The sequence below is a fragment of the Gossypium arboreum genome, chromosome 11 (genome assembly GCF_025698485.1).
Source record: "Gossypium arboreum isolate Shixiya-1 chromosome 11, ASM2569848v2, whole genome shotgun sequence".
Taxonomy (NCBI): domain Eukaryota; kingdom Viridiplantae; phylum Streptophyta; class Magnoliopsida; order Malvales; family Malvaceae; genus Gossypium; species Gossypium arboreum.
Window position 1 is genome coordinate 118,411,754 of NC_069080.1, and position 21,036 is coordinate 118,432,789.

Consider the following 21,036-nt stretch of genomic DNA (forward strand, 5'->3'; position numbering starts at 1 on the left):
TAATCCAAAAAGAGATTTTATGGTTTCAACTTTCAAGCACTTTGAAATTATCTGCAAATCAAGATTGTAGAATCTTAGATATTGAATGATCCTTCCCCATGGCAACTATTCTAACACCCTGAGCTTTAGGTTTACCAGCTTTTAGGCCTTGTTTCTAGGCTTTGTTTTGTAGTAATTTGAGCTTTGGTCCTCATTCATTTACCAAGTTTGTTAGAAGCTTCGGTTTTAAAAAAAAGATTATATTATACTTCTTAAGATTGTAAATCATGATGAATTATAAAAGGCAAAATGTTGATAAAGTTGAATTTAAAACTTTGAATGTCCAAATTCCCTATGCCAAATATCATGTGAATTTCCTCAGATGTATATCATGTCTAAATATATCTCGAACATATTATTTGTAATTGTACCTACACTTACAAACTTCTTCAAAATATAAATATAAATGCATTTACAAAAACAAAGTGGCAATGATAGGTTGTGATTTACATACTTGTAATGGAACACAAGTAAACTTGTCATACAATCATGTCTATCCTGGTTGTAATAGAATAAGCAATGAAAGGGGCATCCTTGAAATGAGAAACAATACCAATCATATTTTCTCCGTTAAGTTACAAAACACAACAGGCGGCTTTGCCAGTTCCGGCTCTTGCCAATGCTATACTGTAAACTGAGATCTACAATATGATTATGCCTATTTGTACAACTTGAACATATAAATGACATTATCGACATAACAGTCCTAGTTTTGGTTGTGTGATGGGAACCTATGGTTTAAACTACGCAACGGTTTGCATGACTTTGATGCACTATAAGTTAAAAAGTTGACAATTAGTGAATGTACACGCCTGTGTCAAAGAAATAGGCAACAACAACACCATCCGATATCATGATCACTGCCGATTTACAGGAGATGGACGAGTCTTAATCTGATAAACCTTCTTCGTCTGCTTCTCGTACGCTCCACTAGATGCGTTTTCTTGTTTTAAGCAACTTCCAGGGTTTACATTCACCGGTTTACCTATCCATGTATTGGGTGGTAGGGGAGCAGCACCTGTGTTCTGCTCAGACAGGAGATCTAGATTTTGCAGGCACCTAGAATTTGGCATTTTCGAAGGCATCTCTGCATGTGCTCTACCTCTGGCACTTCCCTCAAATGACAAAGCAGACATTCCAGTCCTCAAATCACAATAACGGTCCTGATTCTGTAATCTATCCTGTGCCCTGAAGTTGTTTTTTACTTGCATACCATTGGATGATGGATGTCTTGGGTTACCCGATATACCTTGAGGATGGTTGTGTTGACTATAGTAATTTGCGCCATTACCGTATCCCCTTCCATAACTTAATGGTCCAGTCACACGTGGCTGGCTGCAATAATAATGGTTTGGGTCATCAAGAAAGCCCCTTTCATAACCTGCTGGTCCAGCGGGTCTTGGTCTAATGCTGGTGTAGTTGCTTGACATATTAAAAGATGGTTGCTCGAACAACCAAGAGGATGGTCCCTTTGATTTTATATTAAGAGTATTCTTGACAAGACGGTGTGCTGCCTCTCCTAGCTGAGGCCCAATGATTGCACCAGGTACCAGTGCCCTGTCAAACAAATTTAACAATGAATATCCTAGTAACCACCAGCAGCTATGAAGGCCTTTGAATAAATTCTGAGGTCCTAACAGCACTGGCACTAAATTGATGGCAAATTTTACTAGTATGGTAACAGATCTCTAAAATTATGCTACAATTCTCACCGATCTCTGCCTTGCTGGCGCCGGCCACCATTGTCTTCATGCCATAATACAGGAAAAGGTTTGATGTCCAATGGTGTTAGAACCTGCAAGAGTGACATGCATGTGTTTAAAAGTAAACTCTGCTGAGGGATCCACAATGCTATGTAATGTTTCTCAGGATGAGAGAGTACCATAAAAGAAAGTTCAATGGTAATCTTGTGCATCCTTTTGTTCCCTAATTATACCTAATAAATTTAAGCCTACGCCTGTGTCAAAAAGTCATACCTTTATGGGTACCAAAACACCCTGTGGAAGTCTTGGAATATGTTTATGATGTAAAGGATTAAGATATGTAACATTCCTGCAAAGAAAAAAATGCATGAAAAATAATTAGGATAAATTTATACAAGCGTTCAAGACAAAAAATGGAAATAGAACCATGGAAGACTTACAACACTTGGTTAAATTCTATATGCGGCAAACCCTTGACAGGGGAAGAGACTACATGTTGCCAACCATTCCTTTCAGATAACCAAAGAAATCCATTCATTCCACCGCTGTGAAGGACAATTTAGGAGGATGTAAAACCAACAGATGTTCCCTAAAAATTATTTCAAATGTGAACACTCAATAATTAACAGTTAGATTAACCAACCTAGCATTTGTGTCGATTGGCCATAAGAATCTTTCATGGGGGCGAACATGATGGTACATTTGATAATACGAAATCACTTGAGATGCCAAAGGATGAAGGGGATGGACATATAGCAGATCAAGCATCACACTGTTCCGAATCTGCTCTTCAGCCTGTAGATATTAAGGGTTAGAATAATGAATCAACCAAAAACATTGTAAGAACAAGAGTGCATGAAAGAAGACTCCAGGATATTTCGCATGCATCAATTAGAAATTAAGCTTGCTAATCTAAAACAACCATTCAGACCGTTAAAGTAGCTTCAAGCTTTCTTGTTGCAGAAAGCAACTTCTTCTCATCAATGAATGGCAATTTTACAACACCCTGGTGGAAAGAAAAAGGGTAAGAGTCCACAATTTTTTGTTGAAATGCATGAGGAAAATAAATAAAAATAAGTTAAATTTCTAGATAAGAATACACCTGCCATGCAAAGCGTTTTCCATGCATGTCAATCTCAAAATCTGTCGCATAAAGAAATCTCAGTGAACTTTACAAGAGGGGAGGAATCTCACAAGACAAAGAGACCGCCAAGAGCTGATTGACTTCTTACCAGTGGGATAGAAATTATAGATAGGTGATGATGGATCAGTCATCAGTTTCCCATACTCTTCAGGCAAAGCTTTATAACTATAGCATGATAAGAGATAAAATAGTATAGCATAAGCAACAGTAAACCAGAACCAAAAAGAAATATTTGACGTAAAATGCTACATACTTATAGACAACAAATATAAAGCAAAGAAACCTGGCAGCTGGCAGTGTTCCCATGAGCTGGTCAAAGGGTTTAAATGGCTCTCCCATGAAAAATGTTATTTCCAAATCAGCTAGATCTGTAAGATCCGAAGCAAATGGAGCATAATGATATGGATAAAACCTGAAGGAAACAGTGTAGATGCCACTTTAGACTAACTGAATAAAAAAGCCATATTGCAAGACATGTAGCATATTTTGGACTATTTGTTTGGTAGTCATACTAGACATGTATATACAGCAGAAGCCAACTGCAGTTTGAGCTACAGAAAGAGTATCAGATACCAAATACCTGGCTCTCCTTGACCATGACTAAAACCTAAAACCTTTAAGTTGAAAATGTCTCAACTGTTTGCAAAGACAATAGCACACAGCATTAAGGGTGTACTTGAAAGTGGGAGGATGGAAAGAGGGGAGTACAAAAGTGGAAAGGGCAAATTTTGACTGCACCCGGTAGGAAAGAGAAGTGAGAAAAGAAATAACAAAGACGACCGTTTTTGCATCATAATGTATAAAAACAAATCATTTCAAATTGGAAAGGCAAGAGGAAAGAAATGAGAGAGGAATAAGTTAAGCATGCATATTAACTTCCCTTCATCTTTCAACTCTACCAAGCAATTGATGGAAAGATGTTACTTTTTCTTTCTACTTTTCCATCTTTCCAGCCAAGCACACCAATAGATAGGAAAAATATTTTTCTATCTATCCACTTTTCTCCTCTTTCAACCTTCCAACCTACCAAGCAAACTTAAGCGAATTTTTGTATAGATAACACCGTCTCTTTCTGATATTTACTAGTAATGCATGCAGAGCGTTGGAAAGCATGAGGCAAAAAACACATAAATCCATTGCCGAGCATAGGCTTCACTTGGCATTTAAAGCATAGCATTGGAAAGCATAAGCAGGCGAAAGGATGCATAAGTCAATGCCAAGAGCATACAGAAAATGCTTACACTCTATATTTATGTATAGATAACACCGTCTCTTTCTGATATTTACTAGTAATGCATGCAGAGCGTTGGAAAGCATGAGGCAAAAAACACATAAATCCATTGCCGAGCATAGGCTTCACTTGGCATTTAAAGCATAGCATTGGAAAGCATAAGCAGGCGAAAGGATGCATAAGTCAATGCCAAGAGCATACAGAAAATGCTTACACTCTATATTTAATCTTAGTTTGTTTAGTTTATGAAATGACAGATAGAAGGGAACATATATACAAATTTTCTGCCAGTCCAAAACAAAACTAACCATTGCCAGGAGCAAACACCTTGGTAGTAATAGCGGCATACCCAGCATAGCCCTTCAACATACTTCAAAACCTGCAAGAAATAGAGACAACCATTACAGCACTTCTACCAGGATACCACATACACAATGTATTGTGGCAAAAATCTTCCACTGGACTTTGAATTTAAACTTACAATATCCTTTTTAACTTCTTCAATTTCCCCAGGATTTGATATGTCAAATTTCTCAACATAATATCTTTCTTTGTATCCTGGTTCCCCTAATTTAATCTGGAAAAAGAACAAGTAGATTACTACAGTGCAAGAAGCTGATTACAAAAAGCTACCACACTTCTCCGATTGCTCAAAGGACAGTCAGGGCTTGCATGAGATTCTACATATCCTAACTATCCCCTTCACTTCTATATATTATGTAATATAAGACCAACAGTGGAACAGCTTAAGCTCACAGTTCAAATAGATGTCAATAAAGTACGCAGATAATGATATTCTACAAAATTCACAGCAATTTACTATAACTTCCCCCTTCACTTTTCAACTTTATGGGTTAAAAGATTAAAAGTGGAAGGTTAAGCCATCAGTTCAAACGGATGTCAAGATAAGCTAGACGGATGTCAAGATAAGCTAGTGGATAATGTTATTCAACAAAATTCAGTACAAAATGAAAGAGCATAAAGTTAATCAAGACTTCACATAACCAAAGATTTCTCAATTTATCAATAAAAGAGCGTAAAGCTAATTCAGTGCAGATAATGATATCACTTGGTAGCTAATTCAGTGCAGATAATGATATCACTTGGTTCAGATCAAGTTAAGCATTAAGCATCCGTGAGCTCGTCAATATGCTTCGAATTAGTAACAACCTGAATTCTCACTTTGACCTACAATCCAAGCAATTTCACGTGTAGAGACACTGAACCTGCCATTTTACTTGAACACAGATTTCTAATTTAAAACAAAATGATTTATTACACAGACCTTATCTACAACAGTTGCCTGTGCATCCTCAGAGGACTCTCCTCTTGCTTTAAGCTTTATCTGTTCATTATTCTCAATTGCCTGAAAATAGTCATTTACCAACATAAGGAACTTATATGAGAACTTAAGAAGAAATAAAACAACGCATGATAAACCACCAATCACCAATGGACAGCCAAAAGCTCATAACTTAAGCACACAACTTGGGCAAAACCACAATTTATTCATAAAGACAAGTAAAAGATCTGACTAAAACAGTTATCATAAAATAGAAGTTCACTGAACTTCAAAATTTACAAATTTATTACTATCAAGGATATATTTCTCCTTGCCTTCAAGAGATTTCTTTGCACTTCAGTAAGAATCTCTTCAAAAGTCACTTCCCCAGATGTTGTGTGTGTTGCTATTTGTTGGATGCAGTAAAATTTGAACATTTACACATATTTCTGCATACATGTTTGTAGTTGCTAGGAAGGAACAAAAGATTCTTTAAAAAAAATGGCCAAGATTGGTCCCCCTTAAGTGAGCAATTATTTTTCCAGCTAAGCCTACTTCACAGAAATCAATAGAAGATAAATACAACACTTTTTTTTTAATTAATGTAACACATTGCTCCAAGAGAAAAGCAACCTAGCTCTAAAAGATGTTACTGAAATCACCCAACTTATCTAGCATCACATCAGTCATTAAAAAAGAAAAATCAAAATATAATATAATCATCCAAATTTCATGTCCTGGTTTTCAATGTATAGGAGATGCACATATGCATCAAAGAACAGAAGATGTAACTCACCTGCTGTATACGAGCCCTCTTCTGAAAGATTTGGTCTTCATGAACAGAAACAGATTGAATAAAATACTCCACTCTATCTAACAAAACCTGTGCTTGCAAAAAAGGGGGGGGCATAATATCAGCAACCATGAGAAAGAACAGCTGTAGCCTGATCTGGACAAGAAATTAAAAATAACAACAATTTCTTCTGATCTCATGCAACACACTATTTTGTCATGATAAATGAATTAAGTCGTTAACAAGGAGGACTCACTTCATTAAGTCAGCCTGTACTCTATCTCAGTTCTTTTCTAAAGTGTCAACAAATATGCACCCATTGTTAATTGGTTAACTTTGATCTGTTGTTCTTCAGCAGAAAATCTCATATAACAGCAATATAGCATCTAGCCATTGATTAGGAATCTAAATAATTTTGGGAAGAGAGAGTCCAAAAAGAATTTTTTCTAGATTTGTGAATTTTGAGATGGTCAATGGTTAAAGAACTGTGTACTGGTTTTATGTATGTATACTGGTATCCACGCACAACAACCCATCCCACCTACCAAAAAGTGAAGACAGAAAATGTATAATAAATATCTATTTGACTTGAAGTGGAGATGAAATCCATTCCCAACTCCTGATGAGATAATCACTAAATTTGATGTTTGATAGGTAAAAATGGAAATTATTAGTCTCCCACAAACGCTTCATTCCAAAGCATAGTGAGTTCTTCACTCTACTGATCGTTACTATTAAGAAATAAAGCTCCAGTTCATAACTAGATATTCCATTGATGCACTTTTATCTGTTATGGTTCATAGTGAACTTTCTGACAAAGACTTAACAGATACATAAAAAAAAATAGGGAAAAATTACCTCACCGGCATCAGTAAGATAACCACCCATGGCTGCAAATTCCCTTTTATAAACTTGCATCAGAAGATTTATAGCACCCTGAAACAGAAAAATACTTATGCTTTGATTAATAATATAGAATAAAGAAAAACCAGGCACTGAAACTAAGGGAATCACAGACCTCCCTGATTTCTAGTGTTGGCATATGTGGAAGGAAATCATTGCCAACAAAGAAACATATGAAAACAAAATCATCCACTATTCTTTCAAAGTTTATCTCAAATGGAGGGTTGGGGATCTCTAAATCATATTCCAAATATTCTCGCAACATCCATATGTTAAGAAACTGTCCATACAATTAGCAAAATCAGCACAGTATGTAAACCAAGCAAGAAAAAGAGGAATGAACAATTGTGCTTGTGTTGTATCACTTAAATGGAGATTGAGTTTACTTCTGTACCTGATATTTCTTCTTGTGTATAGGTGTATCATCCATAGCATTCCATTCTCCGGTTTCATCATCTGGCTTACCACGACACTCTGCTGCCAAATGACCTACTTGACCACAGAGAAAGCACTTGTCCTGTTGTCCAGGAAGAGCAATCACCTACACAGCAATGGAAAATGAATAATAATAAAAACAACCATTAGCAATAAATTGTTTGAAACTGAGAATAAGATTTAAAATAAAGATAAAGAGGCACCGACCTCTCTTAAAATTGAAAAGTGAACCTCATGTGTAGCTAAGGACAACATGATCAAATCTGCATCCTGATCATGACAAATCAAATGCCTAATTTAGCACTACAATTAAAACATCTCTGCATCCTGATCATGACAAATCAAATGCCTAATTTAGCACTACAATTAAAACATCTATGAGAGAGCCATAAATGAATCAGAAGTAGCATAGTGTGAAGGGCTAGTTATGGAGTTGACTCTCACCAGACCATACAGACAGTGTCGCGTGTTTGCGTTGAAGCCAGGAAGGTTACGTTGTAAACGAATGTATGACATAATCTTGTGTTCTCCCTCACCAGGAACATTTGCATCAGAAAGAATAACCTTCAAATAGTCACCCAATGCAGCCCCATAAATAAATTTAGAGAGACAAAGTATCCTGAAAGCCAAAAGTATATGGGAAAATTATACAGAAAGGATTATCCATTTTGCAAGGAATCATCCAATCCTTGAAGCCAGAAAAGGATAATGTCCTTCGCACCTTTGTATTCCGCCAGCCAGGATTATGATTCAACCTAGATTGTATATAATACTGAAGAGCTACAGACAACACAGCCATAAATGAAGTGCCAGGAGTAATAACATTTGAGTCACATGTTTCAGGTTTTTCCTTGGGGGACAAAGCATTCCCCTCAGCCTCAAACTCTTTCCTCAATCTCTCCTCTTCAGCTGCCTAACATGACATAAACAACCAAAATATAAATCAACTAATCTGATCATTAGAATCCACTAAATAATTCAAAGACTTACTGCCTCAGCAGCATCTTTTGCCGCTCTAAAACGTCGAGTTCGTTGCTGATTCATTTTAGCTCTAGGGGCAACACCATCTACAAATATTATATATACAAAACGAATTAAAGAAACAATTAAAAGAAGAAAGAAAATTGAATAAACATGGAATAAAGCCTACCAATTGCCATATAGAGTAGCTTTCTAGGACGAACCAATGAGAAGAGATGGTCAATATAGTCAAAGATTGATTTAAATACATCGTCATAGGTGGCAGGTGCAGGCTGTAATAAATAAAACATCACGATGAGTGATATCCACTAAAAGATCAAGGCCAAGGCAGAAATAAAAACCACTATCCCAACTTACGGAACACAAAAAAGGAAAAATGTTGATGCACCAGTCATCAAGGACAATACTTCTCGATGCATGGTAATCAAGATCATACAAAGAAAGGAAAACATACTACAACTTCCTGACCATAATAATATCCAATCCACCACTTGATTACCCTAAAACTTGCTTTCAGTCAAAATTGTATTTATATACAGATTGCAAATAGACCCTCCCTAAAACCTTCTCCTCCCCAAAAGCTAATTCTAGCACCATAATACCCTTCCTAAGCAACATATATTTCCCAATAACATTTACTAAACTACATCTTAAGTAAAAACACATTTCCAAACAGTTCGTACATCAATCATCATAATTACATCCCTAACGACAACAAAAAATTCTAAAATCAACTCAAAATAAAATTTAGAAAAAAAAAATCCAAACAAAAAGAAATTCTGAAGGTCTTTCATTTCCAAAAGAAAAATTACCTTGCCCTCAGGGTGAAAACAAGGGTGAATGATTCCATTCATATCGAGATAAAGATTATCGAATTCGAGGCCGTTAGGGTTAGGTTTAGAGACATCAACTGGTATTTGATTTCCATCTGCGTCTTCTCTCGGTTCTTCCTCGATTACGTCGACGATTGATTGCGGGTACCGATCCGCTAACCACCTGTAAAACGCCGGTACTCCCATAGCTGTGCTGTGTAGAATTGGGGGTTCCTCCGGTCAACCAAAGGTTTTGGAGGGTGGGTTTTTTTTTTTCCGATAGAGGGAAAATATCGGAAAAAGAAAGAAAAAAGAGAGAGAGAGAAAATTCGAGATGTGTAAATGACGGTGATATTGTACGGTGCAACGGTAATATAAAAAGCCTTTCTTTTGTGAGCATTACTGAAATGACTAAATTGCCCTATATTATGGTGGGAAGTAAAATAGGGATAGGATGGCTAAGCAAAGGGGCAAGGAATTATTCAATTTGGCGGAAAAGTATATACTTGGTTTAAATTTTAAAAAATCTGTTATTTTAATCAATTAAGGTGTTTAAAAATATAATTACTACAAATTAATCTTAGTTTTTTAATTAAAAATAAAAAATTTCATTATAATTAGAATTTGAATCCGCATCCATTATATTAGTAAAACCTTACATTTATCATTCAATTAAAATTTTATTTTATTTTTATACATTTTAATTTTATTATTCATACTTTATCATCTTTAAATTGACACTAGTGATGGCAACACCATGATAAATAATTATATTCATTTAATATTCTTAATTTGATGTATTTATATGTTTAAATTTAATTTTCCTTACAACTTAATCTATTTTTATTTTAATAGTGTATATATTTCATATGCTATTATCATTAATTAATTTTAAACTATATGTTTTACTATTTATTGTATTTTATTTTTAAATATATATTTGTGTTCTAAATACGTGATTGATAGAATTTTAGTAAAACTTAACAAGAGTAGTTAAAATTTAAGAAAATTATATTCTTTTCTAAACATCGAAGTGCTAAAATTGATAATTAAATTAATAAAGAATTCCTATTAATACAATACTAATATTTTAAAAATTCAATTAAAATTAAAATGGTTTAGAATTTAAGAATTAAATTAAAATTTACGGATGTTGATTAGAAATTGAGTCAAGTGTAAATGACAGGTATTATCACAATCTCTTAATTTTTCTCCATTTTGCGCTATTTATTCATTTGAAATTCACTTATTTTGTTTTTAGTTTGTAGAATTTAATCTTTTATTTTTTCAATTTAATAATTTAAATTCAATGAATAACATTATCAAAAATTTCTATTAAATTAGATTATTTTTCATACTTAAAATAAAAATTTGTTCATATTTCTATTAAATTGGATTATTTTCATACTCAAAATAAAAAATTTGTCCATCTGATTAATATTAAATTGAAAGTTAGCTATAGGGTTATAAGATTCTCCTTCTGAAATTATAAGATTCTTGAACACTATTTCAAAGAAGCAAAGTGAAATTCCATATTTTTTCTTTTTTTGCTTACATGACTTTCATATGATTTTAAATTTATCATCATGAGAATTTTTTAATTTAAAGATGGAATATAATCAAATTTAATGTAAGTTTTTTTACTTTCTTATTAATTAAGTTTTTTTACTTTCTTATTAATTAGAATTTAGTTATTAAATTAAAAGAGTATACTAATTAAAATTTTGAAATTAAAAATGAATGTTGAAATGTATGAAGAGTATAAAGATGGAAGCTGAACTAGACTTATACAAAATATGTAGCATAATATTCGATCATCATGAATGATATTGAGTTTCATCAAAGGGTAGAGTTTATAATCTTTGCATCGCAAGCTTGCATATAGTATGATTATAGATGCATAAGAGAAGGGTATTATTAGACCAGGTGAGGTTGGTATTTGCATATTTTTCAAGTTAATGTTAGATTGCGTTCAATTTGCAACTGAAAATATACATTTACTTACGCTATGTTTGTCCAATTATTCCTTATTGGTTTTTTCACGAAGATTGTCCCGATCGAGCCAACGAGTGGTAATACTGGAATCGAATTGGCATTCTTGGAAGCTTCTAAGGGTTACAGACTCATAATTACAATGCCTTATTTATCAAGTTTCGAAAGGAGAATGGTCCTCCGGGCTTTCGGGGCGAGGTGGTTCTTATCAATCCGTCCCAGGACATGATAGGTGCATTTGAGAAGGCCGAGGAAATTATAGCAAAGATTCCTAATTCCTATATTATTCAACAGTTTGAAAACCCTGCCAACTCAAAGGTATCATGTTTATGCACATTTTGGTATTTGGAGCCTTAGAAGTTGGCATGATTCGATACAATTTCTTGTTTTAGACCCATTATGAGACAACTAGACTAGAATATGGAAGGGCATTGGAGGGAAAATAGACATCCTTTTATCCGCTATCGGAAGGTTTCGTAAGTAGATCTAAGATGTATCTGAGAGAATAGAATCCTGACATTAAGGTTAGAGTTCCTGATGCCGCTTAATTAGACCGAATAAAATCGTGACTTCAATATCTTAATTGTATTGCATCTTGCCACATTTTCTTTTCAACTCATTGGGGTTGAGCTAGTTGAAAGTGCAGTGCTCTATTGAGAAAAAACCTATTAAGTTTTTAACATTTATAATGTAATTTCTTATTCAAATTGCCCTTCAAACTAGCATTACCATTTGTCTCAAATATGTATATATGTATGTGCATGGTTTATATATTTATGAACTTCTTGCATATGTTAAAGTTGAAGGTCCACATAAGATTCAACTAATTGGTGTTGGGTTCATCGCTGGGGTTCTAAATGTGAATTTACTGAATAAAGTTGTTTAAGTCTCAAAAGTTATTTAATTATTCAAATTATACTTCCTAGTAGATGTGGCATATGAATAGTATTATCTATTAATGACATGTTGTTATGGGTCTAAACTGAAGTAAGAAACAAAGGGCTAATAGATAAATGAAGTGTTTAAAGGTTTTAATGAAACAATATGCAAAAAGGTTTAATAAAAACGGAGCGTTTAGAGGTTTTACACGTACAGTTAGTTGTACCGTAACTATAGCTAATTTGTGAGCAATAATTTTTTAGTTTTTTTTTCCTATATATCATGTTGTAAGTGGGTAAGGGCAGTTATGAAAAGAATTTTGTTAAGCATTAAATTTATTTATTCAATTAATTCTTCTCCATCTCTATGTTTTCTATTTTCTGACTTCTTCTTCTAATTTCTCTCTCATCAAAGGTATCATAGCTTTAACGATTCTTCATGGCCAGGGAAGGGGTTACTATGCTATTGCAAAAGGAGGTAAGTGTTTTACAGCAAGAGATGAGAAAACTGCAGGGTGAGGTGTCTTAGTTAGATGCTAAATGGGATGAAAAAAATAGAGGTTTGACTTCAAGGATTTAAGGATAAGTTTTGTTTGGAGCTACACTATTTATTTGAGCAAAATTTGGGAAATATCATTTCCTCAAGCTCGAGGGTTGTTGTGCAGGATAAAGGGAAAGGAGTTTTGGGTGGTCGGCATTCGGGTTTTCCAGTTAAGGATCACTAGGAAATTCCCCAACCATCTTTGGGGTCGAACATTACGGGTTTACTTCGACAATGATCCTTCCAAGAGTGTTCTTACAAGTTAGACTGCCCTTACTTTGACGGTTCCAATTTTAGAGGCTGGTAGGCAAAGCTTGAGTAATATTTTACTGATGAAGAGGTACTTAAGTGTGACAAGGTATGCATGGTGATGCTCCACCTAGAGGGGCGAGCACCGGACTGGTATAATTTTTATGCTCAAAAACATAGGGGTCTCTACTTACTAGATTGGGCTTGTTATGCTTATTGTTTGAAGGAGTGTTATGGATCGAACATTTTCAAAGATTTAATGGTTAGACTAGTAACCTTGAAGCAACATGGCTCGGTGAAAAACTACCATAATCAAATTGTAAGCCTCCTTAACCACCTTTAGTTACCTGAATCTAGTGCTCTTAGCATATTTGTTAGAAATCTAAAACTAGAGATAAGTCAATATTTACAACTTTTTAGACCCCAAACATTGGTAGGAGGATATCATATTGCTAGATAAGTTGAAAACATTATAGGAGTCTCTCCTAAGAAGAGATTTCTGGCTCGCAATAACTTTTTGTCCTGATTTAGTCCTCATCTGCCTTCTTCTGTTGCCACTAGATTAACAGTTTCTACTCAACCTATGCTATTTAGTATTTTATCATCAAGTGGTCCTGTAGCATCCAAAGGATCCATAAAAAGGTTGAGTCCATCACTTATGGCCAATGGGAAGCAAAAAATGGCTCTGTTCTGGTGTTGAGCCAAATATCACACTAGTCACAAGTGTGTCAAAAGCCAATTATACCGAATGCTATTAGACTCACCTTATGATGGAGAAGTGGGGGAGTTTTAAGAGTGCTCAGACAAGCTTGGTGACCTTGTTTGGGAAGAAGATTAGCCACAAACTCCAATACTGTCTCTACATACGAATTAAGGGTCTCAAGGGCCTTATACTATGATATTTGAGGCATGTTGGGTGAAACTAAGGCCATTTCTTAGTACATTCAATGAGTACCCATAACTTCCTAGATGCAAGGCTGGTAACTAGACTGCCTTTACCTGTTTGGCAGCAACAACAACTAAAAGTCACTATAGTTGATGGAATGCAACTCTTTACCAAAAGAACATGTAAAAGTGTAGAATGGATGGTTTAAAGGGTCAGTTTTATTGTTGATTTCATGATTTTACCTTTTAAAGGATGTGATGTAGTTCTAGAAATACAATGGTTGCTTCCCCTAAGATTAATTAATTGGAATTTTAGTTCTATGACCATAAATTTTCTTCTAAAGGAGTTCATTGTACTATTCAATGTATTCTACCAAGAAGTATTGAAGTAATGAAGCAGGGAAAGTTAATTAAATGCTTGTTAATGATTGGTAGGGATATGGACCTTGTGCCTTACTCATGATTGGAGCTAAACCTTGACAACAGTTTCTTCTCGAGACACACCTGAGGAATTACAATTACTTCTCAAGGAATCTGGTGATGTTTTTAAAAATGCTACTAGCTAACCCCCTCCAGACTCCAAAATTAAATAATTCCTCTCAAATATGAAGGTGTAGTTGTCAAAACTAGACCCTACAGATATCCTATGGTCTAGAAATCATAATTAGAAAAGCTAATCAGAAAGATACTTCAAGTTAGCATAATTAAGGACAATTGTAGTTCTTTTGCCTTTCCATAGTAATGGCAAAGAAAAAAAGATGGCAGCTAGAGGCTCTGTGTAGATTAAAGACAGCTCAATTGAGGAACTATTGGATGAATTGGGACACGCTAAGGTGTTTTCTAAGCTGGATTTAAGATCTAGTTATCGCCATATTAGAATGAATGAAGCTGACATTCTAAAAATAACCTCCAAAACTCATGAAGACCATTATAAGTTTTTGGCAATGCCCTTTGGGCTCACTAATGCACCCCCTACTTTTCAAGGGTTGATGACTATCATATTTAAGCCACTACTCAGGAGAACAATTCTGGTCTTGTTTAATTATATATTGGTGTATTCTACCGTTTGGTTTGAACACTTGACATGTAACATCCTAAAATAGGGCCTAGTCGGAATGGTGGTTTTGGGACCACAAATGTGACATCAAAATATTTACTTTATGATTATTATGAGACCTAGAATATGAGTATATGCATGTGTTAAAGTTTCATGAAGAAATTCTTTGAGTAAGGTGTTTAATTGGAAATTAATGACTAAATTGAATAAATTGCAAAACTTGAATTCTAGAAGCAATTTGTATAAAATTACTTTGGGTTATGAATTAGAAGGTCTTGGAGAGAAATTTTCCCAAATTCTAAGTTTTTGGACAAAAATGGGCTTGCATGGATGGAATTTTAAGGAAAGGGATTAAGGGCATTTTGGTCATTTGGTATTTTAATGAATAAAATGGGAAAAATGAACCAAAATCAGCCTATTCTCTTCCTTGTCTAGCTGAAACTTCAAGGGTTTCCATAGCGAGGGTTTTCAAGCTTTCCAAGCTCAATAGTAAGTGTTCCTAAGCCCCGTTTTTCATGCTCTTTGTATTTTTGAAATCCCGGTAGCTTGCTATCTCCATTTCCACCCATATTTCATGCTAGGGTTCATGTTTAAAAATTTACCCATGCATGAGTTGCTTGTATTTTGATGGATTATGGAGGAATATGAAAGATGAATGTGTATTAAACATATTTTCTTAGTTGATTTTCATAAAAAACCCTTATAGAGACTATTTTGCAAAAGATGTAAATGTGTGGTAGAAATGAGAAAATAATGGAAAATGTGGGCTACCATAAGAAAGAAAAGTGTTCAGCTAGGCTTGGGTAAGATAGAAAGTGCATGTGTTTCATTATACGAGCCTAGGGACTAAATTGTAAAAATGTGAAAGGTTACGGGCAAAACAGTCATTTGGACCGAGGTAGATATTAAACTTGAAATGCATAATGTAGTGTATTAATGAGTTAAATTTTGTTGTTATAGACCCTGAGGAACAAATTCCGGAGGTCGATCGAGGTAAACGCAAGGTTTCGGAATAAACGAAACACAACTCTAAAAAGAATACCAGGTAAGTTCGGATAACTTAAAGTAAACCCCTAATATGCATAATTGAATGATTTATGAATGCATGATGATTGCATTTATTATTAGCATGAAATATCATAGAAATGCATATTTAATGGTAACATGTGAAAAATGTCTCGGATGAGGTTGACAAAGGGAATTTGATGGATAAACCTTCATTGATATGTGTAAAGAGATCTTGTATGTGTTGCAGTAAGGATTTAGCCCGGACGGGTAATCCGTGATCTCAAGTATGAAAAGGATCTAACCAGAATAGGTGTTCCTTGAATGATCAAGCCCCCCGAAAAATATGTGTGCATTATGGATTTAGCCCGGACGAGTAATCCGATTAGGGTCTGAATTTAGCCTGGACTAGTAATTCAGATCCGAGCTCATTAAGGGTGTTTGTCGTTATAAAGGATTTAGCCTGGACTGGTAATCCCAACATCACCTTATGAGTTCATGATATAAGGGATTTAGCCTGGACTAGTAATCCCGACATCACCTTATGAGTTCATGATATAGAGGATTTAGCCTAGACTGATAATCCTGCCATGAGATGTGAGGTTCGTGGGAATGCATATATGTGAAATAATCATTCATAAGAATTGATAAATAATGAGTATTCCATCGAGATTTCCTAGAAATTCAACGGGATTAATATGATGTATGTCAATAATATGATGAATGATAAGCTCATCTACATAAATTACATGATGCTTTGTTACGTAACTAACTTATTGATTGAGTGCATGTGATAGGGAATCGTTTCATAATTGATGATTTCACAATTTAAATATAGATGTATGCTAATTACTCGGTAAGTTTACTTTCCGGTTATTCGAGCTTACTAAGCATGTAAATGCTTACCCCTCTCTTTTTCCCTGTCTCACAGAGCTCGAGGATTTGAAAGGATTGGAAGACGATTGGAGAGTCAACACACTATTAACTAGACAAGCTTTGGTATAAAGACTTTGTTTGTTTTTTTCACTTGCATGTATAGTATTTTTGAGTATTTTATTATATGTGTCATTTGATTTGCCAAATGAAGGCATGTAAGAATGTGTTTATCTCTTTGTGTATGGCCACGAAAATTGGCTTAATTGAAGTAGGCTATGACCTACGAATTTATGCATGGTTTTATTTACAAATGATGGGTCGTTACCAATTGGCAATGAGTCACATGAACGAGCCAATTTCGGATGAATTAAAGTGACATGGGAACCCATAAACACTAAGTGGGAAATAACCTATCATGTATGAAACCAATGATATGAGGTTTCCATACATCTAGTTTAATCAAGATTATTTACAAGTGTATAATTGTGTTTTACTTTGAATTTGGTAACCACTAAGCACAAGTAGTAGAAATGGGTGACTAAAGGCTTGGAAAATAGCCTATTAGAGTCCACATGGTTAGACACACGGGCATGTGTCTAGGCCATATGTGACACACGGTTCCCTCCTATGGGCGTGTGCTATGGCCGTGTGTCCCCTGCACTTAAAATTTTAGCTCAAAATTATACACAGGTAGGCCACACGGGCGTGCACCATGGCCGTGTTAAAAAGACAGTGTTGTCCACGGGCAAGCAGCACGGGTGTGTAACGACCCAAAATCCGTGGACACCGGAGAAGTGTGTTATCGGGCCTCCGTCTTAGTGAAATAAGTTCAAAAATAATTATTAAAAATATTTATGAGCATAGTGGTGTGTCTAATTAGGTTTTAATTAAGTAAATTTAGCTTAATTTAGAGTAATTAGCAAAAAGAATTAAATTGAATAAAGAGTGAAAGTCTAATTATAGATTAAAATAAAGTAAAAGGGCTAAAATGGAATTAAGCCATTTAGCATAAGTTGAGACGGCAAACATGTTAAAATCTAAGATATTTTTAGATTTTAATTATGTAAATATATATAATTTAATTATTAATTACTTTTTATTTAAGTATATAGATATTTATTATTTATTATTATTCTATTAAATTATAATTTATATTATTAAATTATGATTATTTTTATTATTAAAATAAATTAAAATAAAGACAAATTTTGGTGATTAAATTATACTAGTGTAATTCATATATTTATACATTTGTAATATATTTATTTAATTACTTTTTATTTAAGTAAAAAGATTTTATCATATTAAATTATATAAACTAAATAAAATAAGGACAATTGGATGGTGATGATAATAGGCAAATGTAAAATATATGTGTGTCCAATTGTAATATATATATATATATATATATATATTTATTTATTAAATAAGATATTTATAATAATAATAATTGTTATTATTATTATTGTTATTATTATTATTATTATTATTATTATTATAAAGTTAATAAAATAAAAGAATAAAAGAAATGAAATAAAATAAAATAAAGAAGAAACAGAGAACATTTCGAAACAGAACAGGAAAGAAAAAGGAAAGAAAGAAGAAAGGGAAAATTTAAGTTTTAAAGCTTGAAGTTTAATTGGTAAGTTTAATCAAGTCATTTTCTTATAAATTTGATGTTTTTGGAATCTTAGAGTGAAATATTCTTGAATTTAAGTTGAAAATTTGAAAGTTAATAGATTTTTGAGTAGGGTTTATGTTGAACAAATGATGGAATTGGGGATTATTTGATAGAAATTTTGATTAGAATTGAATAAAGGATTGAATTGTAAACTAAGCTATAAGTTTTGAGTTTTAGGGATTAAATTGAAATAAATTCAAAATTATGAAAATATGATAAAAATTAAGTAGTTAAATGTGAGTTTGGTAAGAAATTGAGTAGTAAAAGGTATGAATTGAGAAAGAAAAATATATAGGTTTAGTTGGGATTAAAATGGAATTAAAGTAAAAGTTAGATAAAAATTTCAGCATTTAAATTGTGTTATGCTAATAATTGTGAAATTATTTTAATTGTTCGTAGCTAATATCGAGCCTGAAGTATCGGCCTAAAAAGGAAAAGGAAAGATCGTCGAGGATTAAATCCGAAGAGAATTCTGGTTTGTATCACTATAACTCAAGCTTTATAATTAATATGTGGTAAGTATTTTAAGGTAAGTATTTAATGAAATAATAAAATTGGTGATTGGGTATTAAAATTGAGATTGATACTGAACTAAATTATTGGATTCTGAATATTGTTTTGAATACCGAATTGAACTGTGAAATTACTGAATAATGTTACATATATTGCATTGAACTGTAAAATTTCTAATGAAGTTAATTCTCAGACATCGTGAAAATTGATCAAAATAATAAATTATAATTAATATTAAATCGAAATGGAAATTATACTGAAAATGATTTAAATACCCTATTAACTAGTCGGGCTAGTCGGATATAGTTGGCATGCCATAGGATATGGAAGAGTACGGGTTTTGCCGACTTCATCGATCGTGCACTTATGTGCCGACTATTGTTATCATATCGTTATCAGTTACCGATTCGACACTTTATGTGTCGAATATCATTATCATATCGCTATGATTCAGCATTTTGTGTGTTGAATATCGTTATCGTTATTGTTATCTGCATCGCTACTACTACCAATTCTCGATTACTTATTAGATATTGTGTACCGTTAAGGCACATTGTGCCGTACTGGTGTGTTGGTTGGAATCCGTGTATCCGCCGAATCCGAGTCAAGCTAATAGGGATAAATGAAATAAATCTACTGATAAAACTAAATTTGAATGATATGTCCTATGTGAAAGTTGAGAATTGAAATAAAGAAATAAGAATGGTATATATATATATATATATATATATATATTGAATGATAACGTTGAAAGATTGAATTGTTCATTAAGTGATGATAATTGTAATGTAAAAGTATGTGTGTGATTTAATGTATTTAATTATAAACTGAATTATAGTGATACCACTGAGTATATGCATACTCAAAGATACTGTTGTTTCCGTCTGCAGTTGTAGAAGTCAAATCTTGAACCAAAGATCCAAAGCTAGACCCGACTTCAGCAAACTGTTGGTGATGTATATTTTCTTTTGGTAATGTGGCATGTACTTAGGATGTGTATAAAGGTTATTATGTTTTGAATATAAATGGTTTAAAATATTAGTATTGCAAGTTTAAATATTATAACGAAAAAGTTTATTCATTTCAATTTAATTAGCACAATGATAAATTTAAATTAATATTATATTGATTAAGTTGATTAGAAAGTAAATAGAATAGAAAATGAATGTGTGAAATAAATTGGTTGAATTGGTTATGTTTGAAATGATATGGTTTTAATTGCAAGGGTTTTATGTAAAATAAATGTAAATGTCTGTCGAAATATATAAAAAAATAAAATAATAAAAATAATAAAAATAAAATTTGGAGTATTTAAACGAATCCCGTTTCACTTAAATGTATGTTTTAGACTTTGAGAGTTCGATATAGGGATTTAGTAATTAAATTATGCTATGAATGTTATTTTGTTTGTGAATTATTCATAAGTTGTCTGATACGTCCGGTAATGCCTTGTAACTCTATTCCGGCGACGGTTCGGGGTTAGGGGGTGTTGCAGGGTGTGTGCCATGGCCGTGTTGATAAGTCAGTATTGCCCACGGCTGAAGGGCATGGGCGTACCCCAAGTCACACGGGCGTGTGAGTCCACACGGCCCACCTACACGAGCGTGTGACACTTTATGATAAGGAAAAAATTTCCTAAGGAGCCTAAGGTTTATCGAACGTACCCGAATTTGTCCCGCACTGCCTCTAGGTATGTTATAGGCCTCGAAGGCCTATATAAGGGACGATTTGTTCGTGGATGAAAAGCTTAAAATTTGAGTAAAACTTGGTGACCCAATTTGGTACGTTTCAAAATGTAAAGTCCTGGTAATCCCTGGAACCCTATCCTGGCGTCGGGTACGGGTGAGGGGTGTTACATGACACATCTTAGAGAGGTCTTTATGCTTATTAGGCAACACTAACTCTTGATTAAAATGAGTAAGTGTTGTTTTAGTACTAATCAAGTAGAGTACCTAGGGTATTTTATCTCCAAAGAGACTATTTCTATGGATAGGTCTAAGGTGGAATGTGTTGCCAACTGGCCTCTCCTTACTTCC

At 33.8% G+C, this 21,036-nt stretch overlaps 1 protein-coding gene and 1 pseudogene across 1 annotated transcript; one reads left to right on the top strand and one right to left on the bottom strand.

Moving 5' to 3' along the window:
* Nucleotides 1-573: 573 nt before the first annotated feature.
* On the bottom strand, nucleotides 574-9,777 carry LOC108473898 (5'-3' exoribonuclease 4). The gene is made up of 22 exons (XM_017775707.2): nucleotides 9,324-9,777; nucleotides 8,681-8,783; nucleotides 8,521-8,597; nucleotides 8,252-8,443; nucleotides 7,975-8,094; nucleotides 7,738-7,800; nucleotides 7,490-7,636; nucleotides 7,211-7,375; nucleotides 7,051-7,128; nucleotides 6,196-6,282; nucleotides 5,403-5,483; nucleotides 4,599-4,694; nucleotides 4,426-4,496; nucleotides 3,170-3,298; nucleotides 2,975-3,051; nucleotides 2,845-2,885; nucleotides 2,674-2,748; nucleotides 2,386-2,537; nucleotides 2,183-2,287; nucleotides 2,016-2,091; nucleotides 1,752-1,834; nucleotides 574-1,596 (listed from the first exon to the last, which is right to left on the bottom strand). The coding sequence occupies exons 1-22, from the start codon at nucleotides 9,528-9,530 to the stop codon at nucleotides 897-899; spliced, it is 2,925 nt and encodes a 974-aa protein (XP_017631196.1). The 5' UTR covers nucleotides 9,531-9,777; the 3' UTR covers nucleotides 574-896.
* On the top strand, nucleotides 9,666-12,201 carry LOC108472105 (cysteine synthase-like; annotated as a pseudogene).
* Nucleotides 12,202-21,036: the final 8,835 nt, after the last annotated feature.